We start from the raw sequence: 24,228 nt of genomic DNA, 5'->3' as shown, positions 1-24,228 counted from the left end.
CCATAATGATGAAGATATTGCTTGATTTATGGTTCTTAGAAGTCAGATCACCCAGACTTCTCCATATGAATCCCAAATAGCTGAACTGATGCTGCTTTGTATTAAAGATCCATTGCGAGATCAATATAAACCAACTGCCAGGCCCCAGCTAGACACAATTACGGCCCTGTGGGAATGTTATCGCAGGCTTCTTTTATCCTCTTATTTACACCAACGCAGAGCCTACGTAACCCTACGGCGTAGGCTCTGCGTCGCTTTAACCGCGGAACCATAATTCAGGTTTAAAGATGCCATAAGGATGATCAAGCCGGACCATGACAATGCGCGCCGTCTGTGACGTAGGCAGACGGAGGAGAAACACAGACAACCTCCAACACTGTGAGATATACACTGGAGGGGGGGAGTGGATATATATTTATGAAAATAAGAGCAGAAACAGCGGATGGTTGTTTTCATCAGTCTGCAGACGGAGGCAGATCAGCAGTTTTTGCAGACTGGAGGATGCAACAATAGAGCGCATCCTGCACGCCGTGTTTAATTGCGGATTAGAGAAGGACAACGGGGGAAGAGGAGGAGAAGGAGGGGGGAGCACAACAAAAAGGAGCAGACGGGCTTTATTATACGGAGGAATTAGCGGAGACAGCAGCAGCGTGAGCCCGGACGCTGGTCCAGACCGTGGCGGGGGCGACGGCAGCGGGCAGGACACACCGACGGTCGGCGGCGGCGCTCGGATGCTGCGGAGGACGCTCCTCCCGACGCGGCGACGATGCGGCCACACTGCTGGGTGATGGTGGTGCTGGCGGGGATCATGTCCTACCTGAGCCCGGAGAGAGCCCTCGGTGCACCGCAGAGGGAAGGTGAGGCTGTCAGGGATGCTGGAGAAAGGATGAGAGAGAGAGGGGGGATGCAGACAGTTATGAAAAGGCCTCTCTCTCCACACCGGGATGAATACTGTAATATCAGCCAGTTTGACTGAGACATATTGCAAATTATCATTATTATTATCATTATCATTATTATTATTATCATTATTATTATTGCAGTACGCAGCCGACTTAATCAAAGCAGGAGCGAGGCTGATTGGGTAATGGGTACCATATTTTGCATGCAGTGATGAAAATTTTAAGCCTGAATTATGGTTACGCGTTAAATCGACGCAGAGCCTACGCCGTAACCTACGTCGTAGGGTACGCGGCCACGCGAACGCTACGCCGTAGGCTCTGCGTTGGTGTAACGCGGAACCATAAATCATCCTTTAAGGAGGGTGTTGCGATGTCAGGCCCATACAATGATGGCATTTTAAAAACAACACGCACTGTTCGAGCAGCAGGATAAAATTCCCGGTCAGTGCAATATATATTCTCTAAAAAAATAACCCCCGCTCAGCACTGGTATAGACTATTTAGTCCATAAACACTGCTGGCATCCTTGTTTTTTTAGCAGTCTGATTATGTCTTCTACCCCCAAGAGCTTGCAGAGTGTTGTGTTTGTGTAATGTGTGCAGTCATTGTATTGTTTTGATAAGAGCTGCTGGCACAGAGGGTTGTGAAGAAAAAAAAAGGCCCCGTGTAAGGTTCCTATTTATATGCAGTGTCTGTCTGGACATCTGTCTAGGGAAAGATGAAAGAATAGCACTGCTCAGGAATTGTGCGTCAAGATAGGAGCCACCAGTTATGTTGATGGTCCATGTTTAGGGGATCGCACGGTCACAAAGACCCATTTAAGACTTCACATGTTGCCCTTGCTTTGAAGGTGGGATGATCTCTGCTTCATGTGCTGGATCTCATTCGGACTGATTATATTGGATTCCAGTGCATCAGGTTTTCTTTTATTAGCAACAGAATGGGCCATCTGCTGGCCCACACATATGAGTTGATACTTTTTATTATTATTATTATTATTAATAATATCAGTGCTGTTTGTTTACCCTGCAACTTTTGATGGGTTAAAAAAAGAAACGTAAAAATAGTAGTAGGAGTCATCAGAGTAAGAAGCAGTGTTTAAGTTGCTAAATTATTGAATATACTTTAAAATTGATGTATGCAGTGTTTACAGTATCATGACCTTGTGAAAGAATGTATTGTTGAATTTTAATGAGGGACAAAGGATGAGACAGATCAGACTAAAAAAAAAAAGGTATTTATTCCCATATACAATTTAAGAATACATGTTCAAAGAAAAGAAGCATTTTAAAATAATCAGTAATCAGTTCGCTGTGTTTTTTTTTTAGTATTTTAAGTTACAATTATTTTTTTATTGCTTCAAATGTTCTTAGTTTGTAGTATTGGTTATGTAGTTTTTATTTAGAATTAAAAATTATTTGGACCTGCCTAGGTAAAGGGAAAATAAATGTTTGTTTTACAGATAAAAGTAATTTGTTGCCAAATGTGGTTCGAAAGTTAATGTTTTGCAACATGTGTAAGATGGCCATCCTTTGACTGTTTGAAGGAGTCTCTCTTCCTCTTTCTTGTCGTTTGCCATAGGTTTTGACTACAGAATTGAAATTGAACCGTAAAAAAAAAAGTTCTAATAACTGAAGATTATTTAACCACACTGCCCTGCCCCTTTTCTTTTCTACAGATGGTTCACTTCCCACAATCGACCACGTTGAGGTACAAATATCAAATGTCCCGATCCCTCCCTATCTCACCTGACTATTAAACCTTCCTGGTTTGAGTAATTCTTTTCCAGTTTCCAATCCCGCCCTTCTTAGAGCTCCTTTTCTTACCTAAATGACAACTCCAGCCACCCTCCCTTGCTTTATAACTGTGTTTCCTGAGTGGAATGTCATTTCTGATATTTCCCTTTTCCCCATGCTTATTGTCCTTACTGGAATGGTATATTTTACCAGTTTCAAACTTTAATCCCGGCCCCTGTTTTCTTTTTAATCGTTTAGGCAATCTTTCTTTTTAATCTTAAATGTAGTTTGTTTTTCTGCTTTCCCCCCTTCCCCTCCAAATCCCTGATGCAAAATGTCCATTGGGGTTCTCCGCTGTGTCCCAAACCTGCAGCTAAAATAATTAAATAATAATTAAAAAAATGCTCCAATGGTTTTTCTTTAAGCACAACACCTGTGTGACAAGTTTTACAGTTCTGTGATTCTGTCAAATCTCTGCTTGGCATCTCAGTGATTCAGCTGCACATGTAGAAGCACAAAACTCCTGAATTTCTTCATTAAATCATGCTTTTCCTTGTGCTTTTATTTGTGTCCTTCTCAGTTTTTCAGACCAGGGCTGCATCCCTCTCTCCTCCACCCTATGTCATCATCATCATCTCTTGCTCGGGGCTCGTCTCTTTTGTTCTGCTTCTCCTCACCTGCCTGTGCTGTAAGAGAGGAGGAGTGGGGTTCAATGTAAGTCTTCAACATGTAAGAGATTTATTCACCTTTCTATGATTTTCTTTTTTTTTTGCCACAGATTTTGTGCATGTCCCAATTGCCTTCATGTATGAACCTGACTTTATAAACTAAGCAAGGTTTCGGTGTTGGATGTAAACATGACTCATTAATACCAATTTAATGAAGTAAGAATGACCAGTAAACCTTTCAGTCCAATCAAAACAAATCATTTATCTTTTGACCTGTAATTTCCTTTGTTTTTTATTTTTGTCTTTCGTTTACATGTTTGAAAAAGCTTAATTTGTTCACAATGGTTGCCATTTCTGTGTCTGTGCTAAACCCAATAGCTTTATTCAGTGAAATAATATAAGATTAAGCAGTTTGTCTTCATGATTATACCAATATTAAGTTGTTTTTTTGTATTGTTGTGCCTCAACCAGGAGTTTGACAATGCAGATGGGGAGGAGTGCTCTGGAGGCTCCAGTCCTATCCAGGAGGACAGTCTGTCATCATGTCCCTCCCTTCCTGAGGTCTACACTTTGCCAGTCAGAGACCGACCCAACTGCCCCGCTCTGCAGAATGGAGCGGGTAAAGCGTTTCTCATTTCCTCCACATTTGAAAAACACCCCTCAAAACAAGGGTGAAGTACAGTCTATATGCACTAAACACCCTCACGGTCTGTTGCCTGAGTCACTGATGCAGATCTCTGAAAAGGTCTCAAACTGAGTGCATCACCAGGAGCACTAGAGTCCCCACTGAACCTCTTTGAAGTGGAAACCATGATCTGAGAAACTTCTGCATCAGTGCTCTGTAGGAGCAAGCCAAGTAGGGCACTTGTGTAAAGATGCATAATGGTGGAAAACATGTCTCTGAGATGTATCTATTAAATCCCACTTTCCATGTAATAATGCACTTATATCAATTTTTTATTGACTTGAATAGTTGTCATGTAACATGTGGGGTTATGTCCATGCACAGCTTTACAGTAGGAGCAACATCTAGTAAAGGAGTTATATTTTTCTGCACTTACTTCAGCATAATAACAGGGGTACATCTGTTTATTTTCATTGCAGATTACCACTCTTTAAAAACGGTATGCAATATTGTAAAATGGCTTTTCCTTTAACCAAAATATGGAATCATGAGATTTGTAATAATGCAGATTCCTCTGAGGTAAGACCAGTAAAAGAACCACAGGCTTTTTTAACGGTTTGAAAAGCATTATAAAAGTACATTTTTAACAGTACCTGCAATAGCAGTTCAGCTAATCAGTCAATTCAAGAGCTGCAGATTCATTTACAAATCCTTGCTGCTTTGCTATTCTGTTTTTCTTGGGTGTATCCTTTTCCAAAGCTAATTTTTGTTTGTGTGAAGACATATTGCATAATAGCATCACCAGCTGACATTTGTGTGATCCTGGTCTTTTTTTATTTCCTCTTTTTACAGACTCCAAATCTCAGTGCTTCAAAAGGCACACTTTAAACTACCTTCAGGAGATAGGGAATGGCTGGTTTGGAAAGGTAAGAGGAACCGCCCACACGGCTGCTGATCGGATCACAATTCCTAACGCGAAACAGTTTATTTTGGTGTAAGGCTTCCTCACCTCCTGGGCACTCATCCATGCGTTCGTCCACTGATCTTCACTAGGTGATCCTGGCTGAAATACTGTGTGACTGCAGCTCCTCTCAGGCTGTGGTGAAGGAGCTGCGTGTCAGCGCCAGCCCTCTGGAGCAGAGGAAGTTCTTGGCTGAATCTGAGCCGTACAGGTGCGACAGATTTCTGTCATACCACTATTATGAGACCTTACTGTGTGGTCATGCAACTTTTGTCCAACAGTAATGTCCACGGTCGCATGCTGCATGTTCAACCATCTGTCTGTGCATCGTCCTTATATCTAATCTCTGTCCTTTGGTTCAGAAGCCTGAAGCATCCCAACGTCCTGCAGTGTTTGGGGCAGTGTAGTGAGAGTATCCCTTTCCTTCTGGTCATGGAGTTCTGTCAGCTGGTGAGTACAAATCTTTAGAGACAGAGTACATAAATAAAGTGTAAAGTGGGCTGTAAAGGTAACACAGAGCTCTCCTACTTGACTCAAACCAGGGAAGTCTTCAGTTTTTATAGATGTGTGTGTTTGTTTCAGATCTTTTGTAACTTTTAGCCTCAAGTTGTTCGTTAAGTATTTATGTGGAAACATCATCAGTATCATTAAATTTATAGATGTTCAGTTGTTTTGGTCAGTTTCTTTGGCTCCCCTCAGCTAGCACAATATGTGACTGATTTAAAAAATCCATTTGAGTGGACTCCTCGGCCAAACAAAGGCACAAGCAGATCAATTACAGCAGTGCAGCGAGAGAAGCCAGACAACTCTTGGGTCCTCATAGACCATTTTTACCCTGTATAATAACGTTTACTATTATTTTCCTTTCTTTTCATCCAGACCTCTGTTTATTCCCTTGACCTTCCTGCAACACACATTTCTAATACAAAGATTGCAATGTGACTACCAATTTTGCTGCTGTCTTTGAAATGCTGTCATGGAAAGCATTTAAAAAGGGATGTTTTTACTGAAGAAGTCATAAATATATCATTTGCCTATATGGTGTTGCTGCAGGTTTTAGCTCTGTTTTTTGCAGATGGACATAAAACATCCGGTCAAACTGGACTTACATCATTCACTTGCACAGAAAGTTCACTAATTGCATTGCTGTTGGGATGTGTTACATAGGGTGACCTGAAGAGGTACCTGCGAGCCCAACGCAAGTCAGATGGGATGACTCCAGACCTGCCAACCAGGGATCTCTTGACTATCCAGAGAATGGCCTATGAGATCACATCGGGACTGTTGCATCTTCATGAAAACAACTACATTCACAGGTAAGTTGTGAGTTTCCTCTTCTGCTGTCACATAGGTATTAAAGTAAAATGCTTACCTTCAAAACAGACCAAATAGAGAGATCCTGTTTGATCAGAGTTTTGTTTTCCGTGCAGTGATCTGGCTTTAAGAAACTGTCTCCTGACCTCAGACCTCACTGTGAGGATAGGCGACTATGGTCTCTCACACAACCATTATAAGGTACATTGATCCAACCTCATGTTTCCCTGAAAAATACATTCTAGCATAAATACTGCCTTGTCCATTACAATTGTTGTGTGTGTCTTCGTAAAGGAGGATTATTACCTAACTCCAGACAAGTTATGGATCCCACTGCGCTGGATTGCACCTGAGCTTCTGGAGGAGTACAGAGGTTCCCTCATTGTAACCGACCAAACCAAGACCAGTAACGTGTGGTATGTTATAAAAATCTCACTGTAATATGTTGATGATGCAGCGGATGAAAAAAACAAAACAAAACAAAGGAGTTGAGAAGCCTACCTGGACATGCTGGCGAACAACTTATTCGGAAAATAATCTTATTAGTACATTGTTGTTTATCTGTTATTTATATTTTCCTGCCAGTCAAACATCGTCTCATAACAGTCTTGAGTCAAAAGTGATGGGTTAGTGGAGGACCCACATCCAGGAGGTGGGATGCAGTCTGATGAGTTATTAACAAAAAACTTCACCCACTCACTCACAAAAAAAAAGAAAACAGACAAAATGAAAGTTGTAAAAAATTATAAAAACAGTATTTATAAAAAAAACAAAAAACAAAACAGATGCATGCCAAACAGAAATGGATCACATCATGCTGTTACAACAGAGAGGCTCAACTGATTATTGGGCACCAGCCTATGCCTGAAAATATCTAGCCAACAGGCAGGTGTGTCTAATGTTTATTTAATAAATGCAATACATAATTTTATCCAAATTAAGAAAATGTGTGTATCTGTTGTTATTGTTAAACTGTTATATCTTACATGGTCAGGAAACAATATCAGTGGTAGGGTTGCCACCCGTCCCGTAAAATACGGAATTGTCCTTTATTTGAGAAAAAAATGTTGCGTCCCGTTTTGAACTAATACGGGACACGATTTGTACCGTATTTTCATTAACTTTTACACCATATTCTAGTTGAATTATTGAAATAAATTAACTTTTACACCATATTCTAGTTGCATTATTGAAATAAATTAACTTTTACACCATATTCTAGTTGAATTATTGAAATAAATTAACTTTTACACCATATTCTAGTTGAATTATTGAATTAAGTTAACTTTTACACCATATTCTAGTTGAATTATTGAAATACATTAACTTTTACACCATGTTCTAGTTGAATTATTGAAATAAATTAACCTTTTTACACCATATTCTAGTTGAATTATTGAAATAAATTAACTTTTACACCATATTCTAGTTGAGTTATTGAAATAAATTAACTTTTACACCATATTCTAGTTGAATTATTGAAATAAATGAACTTTTACACCATATTCTTCACCTGTAGGCTATATTCTACATCTGGGCTGATATGGACATACGTAGCATAGGAGGATATTTCAGTTGCTAGTATGGTTGTCTGTCTGTACAGTCATGCTAGTTCAATGCTATTAAAGCACTTTAAACTTTAAATCAAAGCATTTAGTTTTTTCATATAAAATAAACACATTTTTATTCAGTTTAGAAGTTTTGGGGCTTTTTTTTGGCTCCTGCGCTGCTGAAATCAGGACGTCCCTTATTTCTATTTCTGAAAGGTGGCAACCCTAATCAGTGGGCCTCTATCAAAAAATGGCGGGAGTCACATGACCAGCTGGCTTCCAGTAACACCGTAGCATGGCCGCTTTTGTGGTGGCATACTATGTCCTATTGAAGACCCCCGTACAGTGCGTGCTACATACTGTGTACTGTATTGTATACAGTATTGTGTATTGTGTACGGGGTATGTGGTTTTTAAAAATGGCCTTCAAAGTCAGTTTCTTTCAAGAAACAGGAGGTAACAACTACAACAGACCAGACCAACAAAAAAGTCACATATCAGAGGAAATTATTTCTTAAAGTGAACCAGGTTATCAAGGAACACAAAATAGGAATACAAAAAGAAAACAGCACAAACGATCTGAGACTTAAATTTAACAAAACAGGAGAACTAAGCAAGACTCAAATAAACCTAAAATTGAAGCCCCAGAATGATGACAATGATCATGTTGGGCTGAAAACTAAAATATTGCTCATCAAAAAGCAGTTCAGACACCAAGCATCTGTAGCTGATTGAAGTCTTCTCAGTAGACAACAAAGTAGATCTATTTTCATTTTGTATTTATGCAGTTTTAGGATAAAAATTGAGGGCTGGATGCATACAGACAAGGAGCCAATAATATAATGAGAATGCCGTGTGAAGATGATACGAAACATTCGTGGTTGAGTTTCAGTTATTATATTTTGAATACTATAGTCAACATTGAATAAAGGCTGTTCCAGCAGAAATGCTCTTTTTAAACACAAATGCTCAATATTAGTGTCACCTGTTCAGGGGAGACTGAAGGGCTCCACTTCATTTTGGCATCTGTCTCAGTATTATAGATGGGTGCAGTAATAACAGATAAAGGGAAGTGAGAGCAAGTCAGGCTGAACCCTTGGATGTTAATTACTACGATGTACACTTTAATATCCTTTTGCCTTTTTGAACCAACAAGAAAACATTTTAATACCTAGCATATAAGAGTATTACATATCTGTATCTAATATCAAACTGTTTTTAAATCACTAACCATGTTTAAAAAAAAAGTGTAAAAATTTTTTTTTTTAAAAGCAACAATTCTGATATTTGTAAATTCCATTCAATTTTATTTATAGTGTGTATTACAATACAAGTTGTCTCTAGGCGCTTTCCAGAGGCCCAGAACATGACCCCCGAGCAATTATTACATAAACAAAGGCAGGTAAAAACTCCCCTAGTGGAAGAAAAACCTTAAGTCAAACAGTGTCAAGAAAAGAAACCTTGCAGGACCTGGCTCATAAGGGGGGACCCTCCTGTCGAAGGCCAGCTGCGCTGATCAGACAGAGAGAATGAAGAACAGAGAGAGGAGAGACACAGACACAATGGTTAGTAGGTGCACTACAGGGATGACTATATAAGAAGATGTAGACAGCAGACACTGAGGTGGTCAGAGGGCGGGACTGCAGGTCAGGATGTCAACAGGTATCCAACAGAGATCTATACAGACAGGGGGAAGCAGCAGTGGGATAATCAGAGGGGGGGACTGCAGGGCAGCATGCAGCTCATGAGGCTTTGGCCTGCAAACATGCACAAAGAGAAAGGGAGGGGGCAGACCAGCACTACAAACTACAAGAACAATGGAAAACAATTATGGTTACCAGATACTTCTAATTAATAACTGAGGGTTGATCTGTAGAAAAGAAAGAGAGGGAGAGTGATGGGCACCGCTCAGTGGATCATGTTGGTGCCTCCCTGCAGAGACTAAGCTAAAACTAAACTTAGAAGCTAAGACAAACTGTTTTATTCTTTTCCTGCAGCTGCAGCTATGACCCTAACTGACCCTAACACACTAGAGTTTACACTAACTATAGGCTTTACTAAACTGAAATGTTTTAAGTTTGGTTTTAAAGGTGGAGGTGGTGTCAGCATCCTTAAAGGTATAGTCTGTGATCGTATTCAAAAACATTTATTGTTATACTGGGTGAAATGGTCCTTCCATCCTGAGAGCAGCCAGTGAATAATGTGTTCAGAAAAAGGAGAGAAAAAAATCCGACCTCTCTGAGCTTTAATCCTGTAAAAACTCTGACCAATCTGTTTTTTGCGCACCGAATGGCACGGATTGGTCAGAGGACCAGAGGATTGGCAGGGGGGAAAGAACCAATCAGATGCCTTCATTTTAAGTCCCGCCCACGCCCCCCTCTGTCCCATGCGCGCACTCGTCACGTCGAAATCTTGCCGGAAAACTTCACACACAAATTTTGAATTGGATTCGGAGAAATGCTCATTAGGATCTGCTTGCACAAGAGATAGCTTTTAAAGCATTAAACATAAAAAACAGATTGCTGCCGAAATTCTACTTCCATCATTTCAACTCTTTCAACTCTTCTTTTTTTCAGGTCCTTGGGTGTGGTGATATGGGAGCTCTTTGAGTTTGGCTCCCAACCCCACAGACACCTGAGCGATGAAGAGGTGCTGACCTTTGTCATTAGGGAGCGACAGATCACCCTGGCCCAGCCCAGACTCAAACTTTCCCATGCAGATTACTGGTGAGTATAATCTAACTGGATTATGGAGAAAATATAATTATATTCGTCAAATTTGATAAAAGCTATCTTTCAAAACGTACATCTCCTTGATTTTCCTTTTTGTGCACAGGTATGAGATCATGCAGTCTTGCTGGCTACCACCATCACAGCGCCCCTCTGTAGCTGAAATATTCCTCCTCCTCTCTTCCCTGCTGGCTGCCGAGCAAGGAATGGCGAGGGGAAGTGTCGGGGAAGAAGATGAAGAGGATGAGGAGTATGAAGAGAGCCGAGGAAGGAGAGGGGAAAGTGAGGAGTCGTTTGAAAGACGCTGGGACCTACTCCGTCCACCTGCCTTTCAGACTGCAGCAAACGAACGGCATAGGGACAGAGACAACAGCAGGGAAAGCAGAGACAGCTCATACCCCCTACTGGACCCTGTGGGGAACTGTATCACCCCATCCTCATCTGAACTGGATGACATCTTGACAGTCACAGAAACTAGCAAAGGCTTGAACTTTGAGTATTTCTGGGAGAAGGCTCATGCCAGGCGGGGATACAAACCTCTTCCTCCACCTCAGCCAATCCCGACTGTGAACAACAACCACAGGCAGTCTTTGGACACTCCTACTGTGGTGCCGGTGATAAGCGCCCGCAGCCCTTCGCTTGCCAGCGAATACTACATCAGACTAGAGGAGCACACTCCCCAAGACAAGTCACCAACTCTTAAAGGGAAGGCACAGTCATCTTTTCGCTCTGATTCCGTTTGCCCTGGAGACATGGAGCTTGTGGAGATTCGTAGTGGATTGTTGGGAAAAGAGAGAGTCCCTTATTGTTTGTCGGACAAATGTGGAAAGACCCTCCAGACCGTCCGATCAAGCGAAGTTCAGCTTCAGGTACCCAACACAGGGGTGGCTGAATTCAGAGACACTTCAAGCAGAGTTACTGACTTCTCCGTGGTGGATTTAGGTGATGATGATGAAGTTGAGAAGAAAAAGGGCAGTGACCCGGAGAGAAAATACTCCATGACTTCTCAAGCTCCAGTCCTCCCTCCCAAGCCTCGATCTATGTCCATGTCTTCAGCCAACCATCTTCACTCCCGTCCTCTCCCTGCCCCTCCACTCGGTTATAGAGGATTGCCTCATTATACTCTCAGTGGAAAGATTGAGACCGACCCCCTTCACGGCTGCTCATCTTCTACCTTTGATCACCTCGGGCTCCACCGGTCCCGTCAGACTCTGCCACCTTCCCCGTCCCTGTCTCCTTCCATTCCCCCATCAAGTCATCCAATTTACCCTCAGCCTCCTCAAATGTGTCCTCCCCCTCTCCCTCCTCACGCTAACCCACAACGAAGTATCCCCAGCTACAACAAAGCTGATGTTTACTTGAGATATAGTAAGCCACAAATACAGAGATCCAATAGAGACCCACTATCCTGTGACATGTCTGATAAAGAGAGTGACACCGGGCATCGAGCATCATTACACACCTCCAAGGAGACTTCTTGTTCCCACGTAAGAGACTTTGACTCTCCCATCCGCAGAGAAAACCCTTTGCGGCCAATTTATCGAAATCCACCCCGCCCTCATCCAACAAATCCACCGATTGACAGGCAGTCCTCATCGAGTCCCACCTACTCAGATGAAGACGATTCTCCCTTCATGTCCCCTGAAAGACTCAGCAGTGAGCCGGGTGTCGTTACCTCCAGCCTATCCGAAGACACGGACCCGGCCACTGCAGAGCTCTTCTTCAGGGGAATGAAAAGGACTCAGTCACGCCTTGACACGATCCTGCCCGCCCTTTGGAAAGAAGATGCAGAACTTCAGACAGACCATATCACTGCAGCCAAAAAATCCCCCATGCACCTGTTTCTGACGGAGATATCAAGTGTGACAGAGTCAAGTGATGCCAAGTCCGAGGGTTCATGGGATGGGGAGAAGGAGGAGAAAAAAGACGGAGAAAGATGGGGGAATTTTGTGCTGCCCACCAAAGGAATGCGCCGGTCTCAGTCACTGATCACAGAGCTTGGCTCAACAGGACAGTCGTGGGGACAAGAGAAACATATTAACAGGACAGGAGCTGAGGAGGACAATACAGCCATGAAGGAATCATTCCAACAGGATCTTTTTCTCACAGAGATTGACACAGGAAGGCTGGATACAGATCCAGAGAGACTACTGGAAAATGATCCAGTAAAGTATCTCTACCCTGCAGGACCCAGATCTCGACCGTATGTCTGTGTGTCTGGCCTTCCCTCATACAAAGAAGCTGAAGAAGCTTACTCAAAAGGTATGAGGAGGTCCCGCTCTCTCCTGTCAGAGATCACTGTTGACAAGCAAGGATCTGAAATGCCTTCTACTGAGAAGGAGCCGCAGAGACCTGAAATGACCAGGGAAGAGTTTCTGAAAGAGATACAGTCAGCAGAGACCTTTCTGACTGAAATCATATCAAGACAAAACCCTGGCACAAACAGGAAGGAGCCGGATCCATCCTACTCCCCTACTCCACTGTCCCCTGAATATGAATCCATATGCATTGACCCAAACTCCACTCAGACCATCAGATTCCAGTCAGAGAGCTCTATACGAGGATCCAACAAAGGTAAAGATGATATACAAACTGAGGCCATTTACGCTCAAGTAACTAAGCGTGCTAAGAAGGGCGAGATAAAGGTTTCTGTGCGGCCTGAGATCCCAATTCTCCACATAGGATCAAATAAGCAGCCAATTAAGCTGGAAAGCCTTGGGTGCAATGCTGATCACTGCCAGTCAGGTGAGTTTGTGTTTTCTGAAATCATGCCCAAAAATGGTTTATTACACAACCAAAGACTCGAGAGTCAGAAAGAAGAGGAAGAATGTTCAGTAGGCCCTGCCTTACCTGCCAGACAAGAGCAACCAGATATATCTGAGCTCTCTCCTTCTGAATCCATTCAGAGTAGTGCCGAGTCCAACACTGTGATGTTGCGTGAGAACAAATCACTCACAACTGATGAAACTGAGAAGTCTGCTGTTATTGGGAATGGCGAGATAATGAAAGACAACTCAAAGGCCTGCAGCCCTGAGAAAGAAACTCAGTCTGAGGGAAAGTCTGACATGCTTAATAACTCTGAAAAGGGAGCTGATTTGAAGAGCTCCAAAAATGCAACTTCTTGTGATAGTCAAAGCTTTACAGATGCAAAGGGAGAAAATGTCTTTGGGCTCAGTGACACTGGTCAAGAAAAACTCTGTCACATCACCCAAATGGAGCCCAGTCTATCAGCGACTCCATCCACCCCAGAGTGGGACCCGTCCTCTGATTGCTCACTCGTCACCCCCTCTGACTCAGCCCTGTCACCTATGACTTCCAGCTCAGCCGATTGCCTGACACCTAGTGACTCGTGGACAGGAGGAGGAGGGATGGGAAGCAGCGGGTGGCGGGCACTGGGAAATGAAATGCCACATCGAGACTCCGCCTACTTCTCAGACAGTGACTGGGAGGGTGACGGGATGAACAGGAGAAGCAGTGATGGACTTATTGTCTCAAGACCAAGCAGTGGCCGAGGGAGCGAGAGGGGACTACTGACGGGGATAGAGGAGAAAACTGAAGAGGAGGGAGAGATGAAGGAAAAAAGCCCATTACGAAACAGTTTACACTTGTCGGATAAGAGAACAGCAACTGAAGAGGAGGACTGTACTGTACATATTTATGAAAAGAATGATGAAATGTGTCAAACTATTGCTGAAAAGGATGTCTCTCCATTGGACAAAGGTATCCTAAACCGAGGGCTGGATTCTTCACTGAGAGATGATTCGGGCATTTTTTCCAACGAGAGCAAAAAATCAGCACTTCTGTTTGATGATGCCGAAGTCAAGGACTGTGTAGACTTAATTGATAAGTTGTTTTCAAAATTAGATGATGAGCCGCTGAAAGGGCTTTTGCACGGTGGTGAGTATGTGATAGACAGACCCTACACAGATGGCATCATTTCTACGATAACAGCCTGCCAATACCCTGACTCTGAAGAGAGTGGTCTAAATCTACATTCCAAGAGCCATGCTGAGACGAGTGGTTTGATCAAGTCCATATCCAGCATCCAGTCAGAGGACTGCATGTTTAAACCAAGCAACAAAGATTATGCAAGTGTGACAGAGACAGATAATGATCTCACCGAGCAAAACTCTGGAAATGAAACCTTTGACTCTATCTCACCATCCCAGAGTGATGACACAGAGGAGAGGTTATCTACACCGTGTCACATTCCACCCAGTGACAGCATACAAAGAGTTGAAACCCTGCCAAAAAGTGATGGGGAGCCTTTTGATGTTAAAGTGAATGATCTGGCGTGTCCAGGTCTAGACCAAAACGAGCTGGGCTTGAGAACTCTTCAATGCTCAGACGGCCAAGAGGATAAGGAGGTCTTGATGGAGACAGAGCAACATCAGGCGACTGCAGGGCTGAAAAACTGCCTGAAAGAAAAGTCTCCCCAGAACAGCGCAGTAAGAGCGGTCGACTCAGCTGAAAATATGTGTAGCAATTCTTGTGAGGGCCCAGATGGGATGCCCAAAGACCTATGGAGTTCACTAGGGGTGGATGAAGAAAGACCAGGGTCTGGATTGGTTCAGGGTGAGCTTGACTGTCACCGCCTGTCAAAGTCAAGTGACTTGAGACTGTGGCCTGATGAAAACAACCAGTGGGCCTCTCCTGAGAAGAGATGCCGAGACATCGAACTGAGATCAGAATTTTTCTCTGGGTTCGGTAATAAGGCATGGGAGGTGGGGGAGAGGCTCGTTGTGGGTCAGGAGTTCTGGGATGCAGAAGAAAACGACGAACTTGCAGAAAGTGAGCCTCACCCTGCTGTCTTGGAGGGCTGTGAAGAAACCTGGACCAATGAAACACAAGGGCTCACATGGACCTCTAAGGCCACAGATGCACAACAAACCACAGCAGAAATACAACAAGAAGAAAATATTGAGATCCTGGGGGAAATAGAAAGTTTCAAGAGCAATGCAAAGAGAGATACTTCAGATATTGAAAGAGAAAATTTAGAAAACCCAGAGGAAGAGAGCTTGGTGGAAGGAGAGAGGAAGATTTCCTCATTCCCTGAAGCAGTCAGGGGTACACAGAGTCCCACAGAGACAGAGGAAAATCAAAATTTTAACATATGGCTTCAGAATCAGCTCTGTAACTTCAACAAAGAGGAAGACACATCAACTGTACATCCTGACACAGCCCCAGACCTTCCTCTCGAGAACCACTTAAGCTCGATTTCAGTGAATGACAGTCCTAATATATCTGACGTTAACGTTTCAGATCTGGGAAATGGTGAATCAGGCTTCAATTCAGAGGTCGAGAGGAGACCTTGGCTCGCTCACTACTTGGTAGAAAATAGAAAAGAAATTACAAAAGTTGAGAAGGATTACAGAGACATTCTCATTCAATCCAGCCCCACTCACTGTGAGGCACAGGGGGAGAAAGGTCAGTCATATCCAGAGGTTGACAATTTCAGCTCTGTAGATTTTCCAAGTCCTCCACCAAGCATAGACCTTGACATACAAGATGATAAACTGGAGAGTTTAGATGACTCTTTTCCAAGTCCGCCACCATCTGTTATAGAGACAGAGGACTTTATTAGTCACATTCATCTGGAAGACTTTATCGGCACTACTGAGACAGAGTTGTGTATTACTCCATCTAACAATACAAATGTCTCAGAGACACCTCTGCAGGAGTTACCGCCTGCTACAACTCAGAATAAAGGGATCTCAGCCAATCTGAACTCCCCCTCTGTGCACATAACACTCACCGATGAGAGCAACCTGACATGCAGTATAGAAACTCAGGATGATGATACTAATTTGTCTCAGAAAACGTCACCTACAGTACCCAGTGCAACCCAAGATCCCCTGAAACATATCCCTGAATTGTTGATTTCTGAGTGGAAAGATCTGGATGAGGAGCCACTTGAGGATTTTGAAAAGCTAGAGCAACTCTGCTGCATCTCTGAGGATGAGGAGGAAACTCTGGGAGACCTTTTCCTGGGGAACCTGGAGCTTCTGGATTCTTTCAAGAAAACACCTGATCAGAAACAGAGCAGTGCAGGTGGCGAGGCTGTGGATGACAAAATATGTGACTCCACTCTTCCCGAGGGCAGAAGCAGCGTGGATTTGAAAGAGGAAAGGATCTCTGAGAACTTGGACCAGCTTGTAGAGTCTGAACAACCCGTGAGCCTGGATTCCCAAGGCAGTCTGTCCCCGCCAATGGAAAGGACTGACTGGCAGAAACCAGCAGGCCAAACATGTGACGTCAAAGACCAGGGATCTCTATCGAAGATGGCGACTAAAAATGGCCTCATGATGCAGGTAAGTGTGTTTGCTTGTAGACTGCTGTAAGGGGAAGTACCATTTCTTATATGAACTATGACATTTGTGTACCCACTTAATTGGTTTGTATCAGGTGTGTGAGGAGAAACTGCAGTTTTCCCTCAGCGAAAATGTGAAAACAAACGTGCTTTGGGGGACAGCTGTGAAAGACACTGTTATACTCCGGCCCTGGGGGGAACAAGTCACAGAAAGACCCGCTGAGCTTGTCCCCGCGGAAGACCAGAGACCGGATGAAAGGTATGAACTCAGTCAACTACGGCCAACACTCACTTTACTTTACCTTCTATTCTTTTATATATTTGTGCAAAAATTACAATATCAAAGCTTAGTTTATTATCAAAAGCATGTATTTTTAATGAATTCACAGTCCACTTAACCATTGAACAAGTTTTCATCAGTTCACCCCTGTGTGCAAGTAAAAGTTTGTGCCAAATTTGTTTTAAATTCCTCAAGGTGATCCTGAGGATGTTATAATGATCAGTTCATATGTTCCTGAAGATTGAACCTTTGAATATTTATATAACTGCTGTCAGATTTTCACTGAAATCATTTCTTCTTTAGAAAATAATCACAGCAAAAGCTGTCCTCTCTGAGGTCAGATGTCAGCTCTCTAAACAATGTCATTTTTAGATGCTTTGAACACTATAGATAATCATCACCCAGTCAGAGAATGAAGTCCTTTATTTGAAATGCGGTTGTAAACGCACATTTACAATCTCCTTCTGTATGGGAACCAATGATTTCTTGAGCTGCCACTAACATCTGGGTAATGACAAGTTTTCATGAAGATTCTGACTTTGCAATAAGTACAAATCTTCACGCATTCTTTGGTAGATGATTTACAAAGCTCTATAGTAGCTCTGCAAGGTGGCGGTTTAAGGAGGATATTCTTAATTTTTCATCCACCCATTTCACTGAAATATTTGGACCCATTTGCAGGCGTTACCTTTGCTGCTTTATGTCCTAATTGCCACTTATGACTGTCTCAACTTTAGATAAATACGAATAGTTCAATCCCTTTTATTCATGGGCCTTTTAGTCATACGTTGTCATTTTGCAGTATCAGCACAATTTGCAATTAAATGTCATGGAACCTGGACAAATAAAATCAAACTTACTGAAAGGCTTGAACCCACAAGGTGCTATTGATAAAGTATATTATTAGTTATTTTTGAAAAATATGTGTGTTTTATGTCTTTTTCTTTTTCTTTGTTGTAGCCAAGAGGACCCAGACGCTGCCCCCAACAGTCAGGAATCCACAGAGTCTGATCAAACTGAATCTGAGCCACTCACTGTGATTGAACAACCTGAGATCACAGCATCTCAGCCAACAGCAAACCAGGCGATGAAAGGTATGCTTCTGTTGTACCATGAAAACAACCACTCAATGTTTTCTTATTGTTAGTTACTCCTCCTCATGCCCATTTATACTTATATCGTTGCTTTCAAGTTTATTTCTCCTTCAACCGTTGTTCCTTTTTCATTAAACAGAACTTAACTTTAACCCTTCCAAAACAAAACAATTTTTGCACATGCACATGCAAAAAAGCCCAAAACAGATTTGTTCCATTTTGATAATTAATTACCCACTTTTTGTTTGCTTTTTCAGTATTTAGTTTTTGAATAAAATAGACTAATGATCTTATTTTTCATACTTGTGGCTAAATGTGTTAAAACTCAGGAAACATGCTGCTTGCACATTCATATATTAATTTATTAATGTATTAATACATTCTTGTATTAATTATCCATGTGATATTCTGTATTAATAATCCAGTAGACTTGCATACAAAGTGAGAACACCAACGGAGCTCATTCTGTTTTATCATTTAACTTGACTCTACACAAGTAAAAGATGTGAGTCCTTTAGTTTAAACCTTGGGGTCCTCAGGTGGCTGAAAGCATCTCCCACACTTACAAAAAAACCACACATGTCAATTGCAAAACATTGCCATCTACTGGCTATATCCAGAACTGCACTCTACACCAGAATGTCAATAAAAATACAAAAAAAGAAAAAGAAATAATTAAGAAAAGTTCATATGTTAACTGTCAGTGACACTCAATGTTAGAAAGAAAGCTGTGTTACACATAAAATATGGTCCTGGTCCATGACTGACTGGAGTCTCCTGACGTTCAGCCACAAGTGTGTAGGAAGAAAATCTACGGCAATGAGTAATTTAAAATGTTCATAAATCCTATTAGCTAGAAACAATGTAAGTTGAACAAATTAACAATTAAACTGAAATATAATTATAAAGTCACTGAACTGTTTGATAGCAAAATGACAATTAAAGATTCCAACCAAAATTGAAGCAACAGAAACAGAAAAGTAAATATCTTGAATTTAAAGATTGAAAATACACTAATACTCTCTATTCTACGAACCGTGGCCTTTTTGTAAAGATTTTGTGAAGCTGACTTCACTTTAGTGTTTGTCTACATGTTGTATCTGTCCTGTCTGTCCTGCACACACTGAAGAATACCCTCAAAGATCATCTCTCAGTCTATTCCTACCCCTCATATCTAAGTATTAAACATATCTGTCCAACATAAGTTTTAAAAAGGAAAAAAATGCTTTTATTTAGTTGAAATGTATTTATTATTAATAGAGCAACTCACTCTTAGGAAAGCTCTTCCAACAGCTCTTCTAACATTTCTCTTCCGGCCTCACTTATTCACAGCAAAGCTTGCTCGCCTGTCTCTCGCTCTCCCTCCTCTCGCTCTGACTCTTCCCCTCACCCCAACTGGTAAAGGGGGATTTGGGGACGGAGCTATTGGAAACCGAATCGGAAGACGAAGAGGTCTGTTGTCGGGACACGAGCCGGAGGATGAGGAGGAGGATGAACAAGAGGACGAAAGCTCCCGTAGGGTGATTGTTGTCACAGAAACAGATGTGGACAAACGGGTTGGGCTGAGAAGTTTGCTGAAGTCACCTAAGGAGCCGATGGACCGAGAGAGGGACAGAGGAAGAAATGTGTCATTTTTTGATGATGTCACAGTCTATTTATTTGATCAGGTACTTTCCTTTTGCTACATAACTGCACACATTTAAGAGTGTTTGAATTAAAATGAGGCCTGACTGTCTCTTCCAAATGAACAGGAAACACCAACCAACGAGTTGAGTACGCCAGCCCCCACAGGTCCAGCGTCCGTGTCTGTCAAAAGCAGCAAGTTGGACTTGCATGGTGAGTTCATGATCATCTTATATCAATGACAATCAGCAGAATAATGATTTAATTTTTAACCATCTTTAGTGTTGAAGAAGTCATCACATACGTCAGTCCAAACAGCTAGATTTTATGTCATACAGATGTTCACACTTCCCAAAAACTCTCTTACCTCACAGGACTACTACCATGATATCTACACTTGTAAGACTGTAAAGACTGTGCACTAGTCTGCAGCATGTTTCTTTCCAGTTTCATTTAGTTTCAGTTCCCACCTGAAGTCATCTAATGATGTAATAAACTCTTATACCCAAAACTCATCCCCTCCCACAGAAATGGAAAACCTCCAATTCAACCATCTCCTCTCTAAATACCCAGGCAAAATAATCTCCTGTTATCATCCCCCTCGACTCTGTGACACGTGGAGCTGAGCAGGGACATTAATCCTGAGCTCAGCAATGCAAGGCCTGAGCTATATGTTTCCCAGTACATTTTCTGCTGCTTGCTTGACTTCTACTTTCCATCTCCTAAACTCATCGCCACATTTAAAGGCCGAGTGAAAGTTAATGCTCAGAATCTCTTTTTGCTCACAGACTCACTAAAATTAGATACAATGTTTTGCAACCCTTTGAGTCAAGATTTCAAAGCTCTGAGATAAGACGCTATGGTCCTTTTGAGTTATTTTTACCTATGTCATGCTCGAGTGTGAGTATATTAAAAGTTGCAGATTATTGGTTTATACAAATTTCTCATCATGTATGTAAGCAACATTGCGGCTTTATTTAGTTGCAGATGGATTATGGGACGACAGTTTATCTGTGCATACATGTAAGAGTCTTTTCACCCCACTCACAATGGAAGCGTGGATGGTTGTTTATGCTTTTAGGTAGTGCTGTAGTACCGTAGTCTGATACACTCACTTCTGACACTGTTTAGTAGAGGTGGATATTTTGGTAATCTATTCATGGCCCTTGCTTTGATGCTCTCCCTGACTGGCCACTTGTGACAGTGTTTCATTTTGTTTTTCTCTTTATTAGGGCCAAACAAAAACAAAGAATCAAAAAGGAAAGAGGACTCATCGTTCAAACCAAGGTCGCCTGTGGGAGCCAATCCAGGGACTTCATCACGTTTCACTGTCAGCCCTGCCAACGACCCCCATTTGGTGTGATATAATGCATCATCATGAGCTGAAGCCTCTTGGACTGGCCAGTGAATTTACGCAACAACCAGCCATTCACCCAGAGGATATTTTTTTATTGAATAGGCAACTGAAAGAATGAGACTTTGAATTTAAAAGCTGGACACATTCCAGGTTTTACCAGCGAGGGGATTTTGTACAAGAGGGATCACGGAGCTCCTGCCTGCCACTGTTTACAGAGTTTAGTCTTTGGAAAAGGCAGCATATGCTGAAAGAAGAGGAACCTGGAGCTTTTAAAATCTGAAACAGATTTGACAGCTATGCAGTGGTAGTCTTGCTGTGTACCAGCTTCCCTTCTCCTTTTCTGCTTCATTCTGTTGTTCTTATTTCCCGAGTGTGTGGGGAATGCATCTTCTTTAGTAATTCAGCTGTCTCTGTAAATGCTTGGAATCTGGTCCGGTCTTTATTAAAGACATTTTTTTGTTTTTTGGGTTTTTTTTTTCATTGCAGTCAGTCATTCTTGTAGGAAACAGTTTTGAAAGAGAATTTCTTGATCCTGTGTTTCAGAATATTCCTTCGCATTTGTACAAATATCATAACACAAGTGTATACTGTATAATTTTAGAGGTTTTACTTTTACTTGTATTCCTAGACTGCACGAATAATTAAAAATACTATGTTTCTTTATTCTTTTAGTTATGAAAAGCTTTTATTTCTTTTATTAGATATTATATGAGTAATATAATTTATGCAAATGTGTTCATTTATTTATTTAGCCATTTATTTATTTATTTACTTATCTACTTATTTATTTATTGCTTTAGTGCATTTAGCATATATGAATTTAGCTATAATTTGAAGAAGATTGCATCGAAGTTATACCCCTGTCTAAGATCTTCATAACATAAATCAAAAATATTTTCAAAAACATCTTAATTGCTAAAAAGTATTTTGTATAATTTTACTTGTTAAAATATGCCAATCTGTAATGTAAGGAACTATGTCCTGTAATGTTTTCTTATTTTCCTATGTCTGATTTTTCAGCAGTCTTGTCATTCTTTTATCTTGTTTAAGGACAGTTAATGTAGCTTAGCATGACAAATTGAATCCTTTCATGAGTAAATAATTCCATTTGTTTGTGTATCTGTTAATTTATCCCATGACCTACTAATAACAGTCACTCATTCAGCTGAGGTCAAACTAGTCAGTTTGTTTAGTCTGTTTAAATGTTGGTTTACTTGTATTGTTTAAAGAACGGTTTTCAAAAGGGGTTATGTGAAATCATGGGGAAATAAAAACTAAAAAATGTGAAGCTCTTATTTGAACTGTTTATGACAATAAATCTCATTCTTCAAATCCTAGAACAATTTACTTTAACCTAGGCCGGATTATTCATATACTGAACTGGGCGAGTGCCAGGGGCACCAAATCAAATGACTAATTGGACCATATATGTCACATTTTGTTATTTTCTCTATATATTTGCTGGAAGAGGAGCAAACTGGTACAGCAGTAACCAATGATATAATAGAAATACATAATAATAATAATAATAATAATGATAATAATAATAATAATGATAATAATAATAATAATAATAATAATAATAATAATGAAAAGAAATGAGAAAGAGAAATGTATTAGTATGGATTGATGGACACTAGCTAAGCAGAAACTTCCCACAATGCAATGCAGCGGTGTTTGGTTGCTAGGTGCTGCGCGGATAGGCCAAAGTGGTGCTGGCAACAACTGGGCCAAGGGTCACTACACCGAAGGTGCGGAGCTGGTGGATTCGGTCCTGGATGTGGTGAGGAAGGAGGCTGAGAGCTGCGACTGCCTGCAGGGCTTCCAGCTCACACATTCCCTTGGTGGTGGCACCGGCTCGGGTATGGGTACCCTGCTCATCAGCAAGATCTGGGAGGAATACCCCGACCGCATCATGAACACCTTCAGTGTGGTGCCTTCCCCAAAAGTGTCTGACACCGTAGTTGAGCCCTACAATGCTACGCTATCGGTTCATCAACTCGTAGAAAACACAGATGAGACCTATTGTATTGATAATGAGGCGCTCTATGATATCTGTTTCCGTACTCTTAAACTCACCACACCAACATACGGTGACCTCAACCATTTAGTCTCTGCTACCATGAGTGGCGTCACCACTTGCCTCAGGTTCCCAGGGCAGCTCAATGCTGACCTGCGCAAGCTGGCTGTAAACATGGTGCCATTCCCTCGTCTGCACTTCTTCATGCCGGGCTTTGCACCCCTCACAAGTCGGGCTAGCCAGCAGTACAAATCGCTGACTGCCAGAGCTCACCCAGCAGATGTTTGACGCCACGTTTTCAATGTCCTGAGGAGAATTTGGCCTAAACTTTCTGTTGACTCAATCATTTTTCCCTTTTCAATGTTTAAAAAAAAAAATGTGCATCCTGTCTTCAGGTTTCAATGTTCTGAGTTAAGGATGATCTGGCCTGAGTTCAATGATACAAAACCAGTTCTTGTAATGTCTTCCTTACTCAAACAAACACTTGTGTATGTTCAGTTTTCTGTGTTCGCAATAAAAGTTCTACAGCTTATTTGCCTTGGTTTTTGTTCACTATCGGTACAGTAAGTTCTAATTCTGTAATTGCCACGAGCTGAATAGCTAACTAGCAATTGAAGCTGTAGGGGTGAACGTGGTCAGATTGTTCTGTGGTTGGTCATCATGCAGATGAAAAAACAAAACTCAAATTACTTAAAAGTGACTGAAAATTTCACTCACATTGCATCGTTACGTGCATTCTGATTGTAAGCGCCATGTATAGCTTATAATTTACTTTATAGTTAACTCTTTTATTGCATGATATGCCTTGTTGTTGACAGAGAAGGAATATATTTCAGTTTAAGTTTTGAGAGTTATTATTTTATAGTTTAGTGATTAAGACCTAAATTTCACTACTAATATTTGTTTTGCCTTAATGGTTTCGGTAGTTTGGGCCAGTGGGGCTTCCGTAGCAGCTGATGGTTTGTTTTGATGCTTTTGTCAGTTAAAAAGAATAAACGAGTGACGGTGGAGCAACACAGCGTTTTACCGTTCTGTTGACGGTTCTGTTGCCGTACTCAAC

General features: G+C 41.6%; 1 protein-coding gene and 1 pseudogene across 3 annotated transcripts; both read left to right on the top strand.

Moving 5' to 3' along the window:
• Positions 1-382: 382 nt before the first annotated feature.
• On the top strand, positions 383-22,445 carry lmtk3 (lemur tyrosine kinase 3). Of its 3 annotated transcripts, none has more exons than XM_061716967.1 (16): positions 383-857; positions 3,219-3,352; positions 3,778-3,925; positions 4,784-4,857; positions 4,985-5,103; positions 5,255-5,342; positions 6,060-6,208; positions 6,323-6,407; positions 6,501-6,622; positions 10,332-10,481; positions 10,591-16,795; positions 16,890-17,053; positions 18,035-18,168; positions 19,501-19,835; positions 19,920-20,004; positions 21,024-22,445. In XM_061716967.1, exons 1-16 carry the CDS (start codon positions 767-769, stop codon positions 21,152-21,154), a joined length of 8,214 nt encoding a protein of 2,737 aa, XP_061572951.1. In that variant the 5' UTR covers positions 383-766; the 3' UTR covers positions 21,155-22,445. The 3 variants fall into 3 exon arrangements, with proteins under 3 accessions (XP_061572951.1, XP_061572950.1, XP_061572949.1); XM_061716966.1 differs by having other exon boundaries at positions 3,219-3,367; positions 5,258-5,342; XM_061716965.1 differs by having other exon boundaries at positions 3,219-3,367.
• On the top strand, positions 22,125-23,478 carry LOC133440617 (tubulin beta chain-like; annotated as a pseudogene).
• Positions 23,479-24,228: the final 750 nt, after the last annotated feature.

This window comes from Cololabis saira, chromosome 3 (genome assembly GCF_033807715.1).
Source record: "Cololabis saira isolate AMF1-May2022 chromosome 3, fColSai1.1, whole genome shotgun sequence".
NCBI lineage: Eukaryota > Metazoa > Chordata > Actinopteri > Beloniformes > Belonidae > Cololabis > Cololabis saira.
This window is presented reverse-complemented; position numbering and strand designations above follow the sequence as displayed.

What these genes read in the sequence shown, in the direction of transcription:
- lmtk3 (XM_061716965.1), top strand. Translation starts at nt 767, where the DNA reads ATGCGGCCACACTGCTGGGTGATGGTGGTGCTGGCGGGGATCATGTCC. An exon ending in CGCTCTGCAGAATGGAGCGG is followed by an intron (nt 3,926 to 4,783) that starts GTAAAGCGTTTC and finishes CTCTTTTTACAG; the next exon opens with ACTCCAAATCTCAGTGCTTC. An exon ending in ACCAAGACCAGTAACGTGTG is followed by an intron (nt 6,623 to 10,331) that starts GTATGTTATAAA and finishes TCTTTTTTTCAG; the next exon opens with GTCCTTGGGTGTGGTGATAT.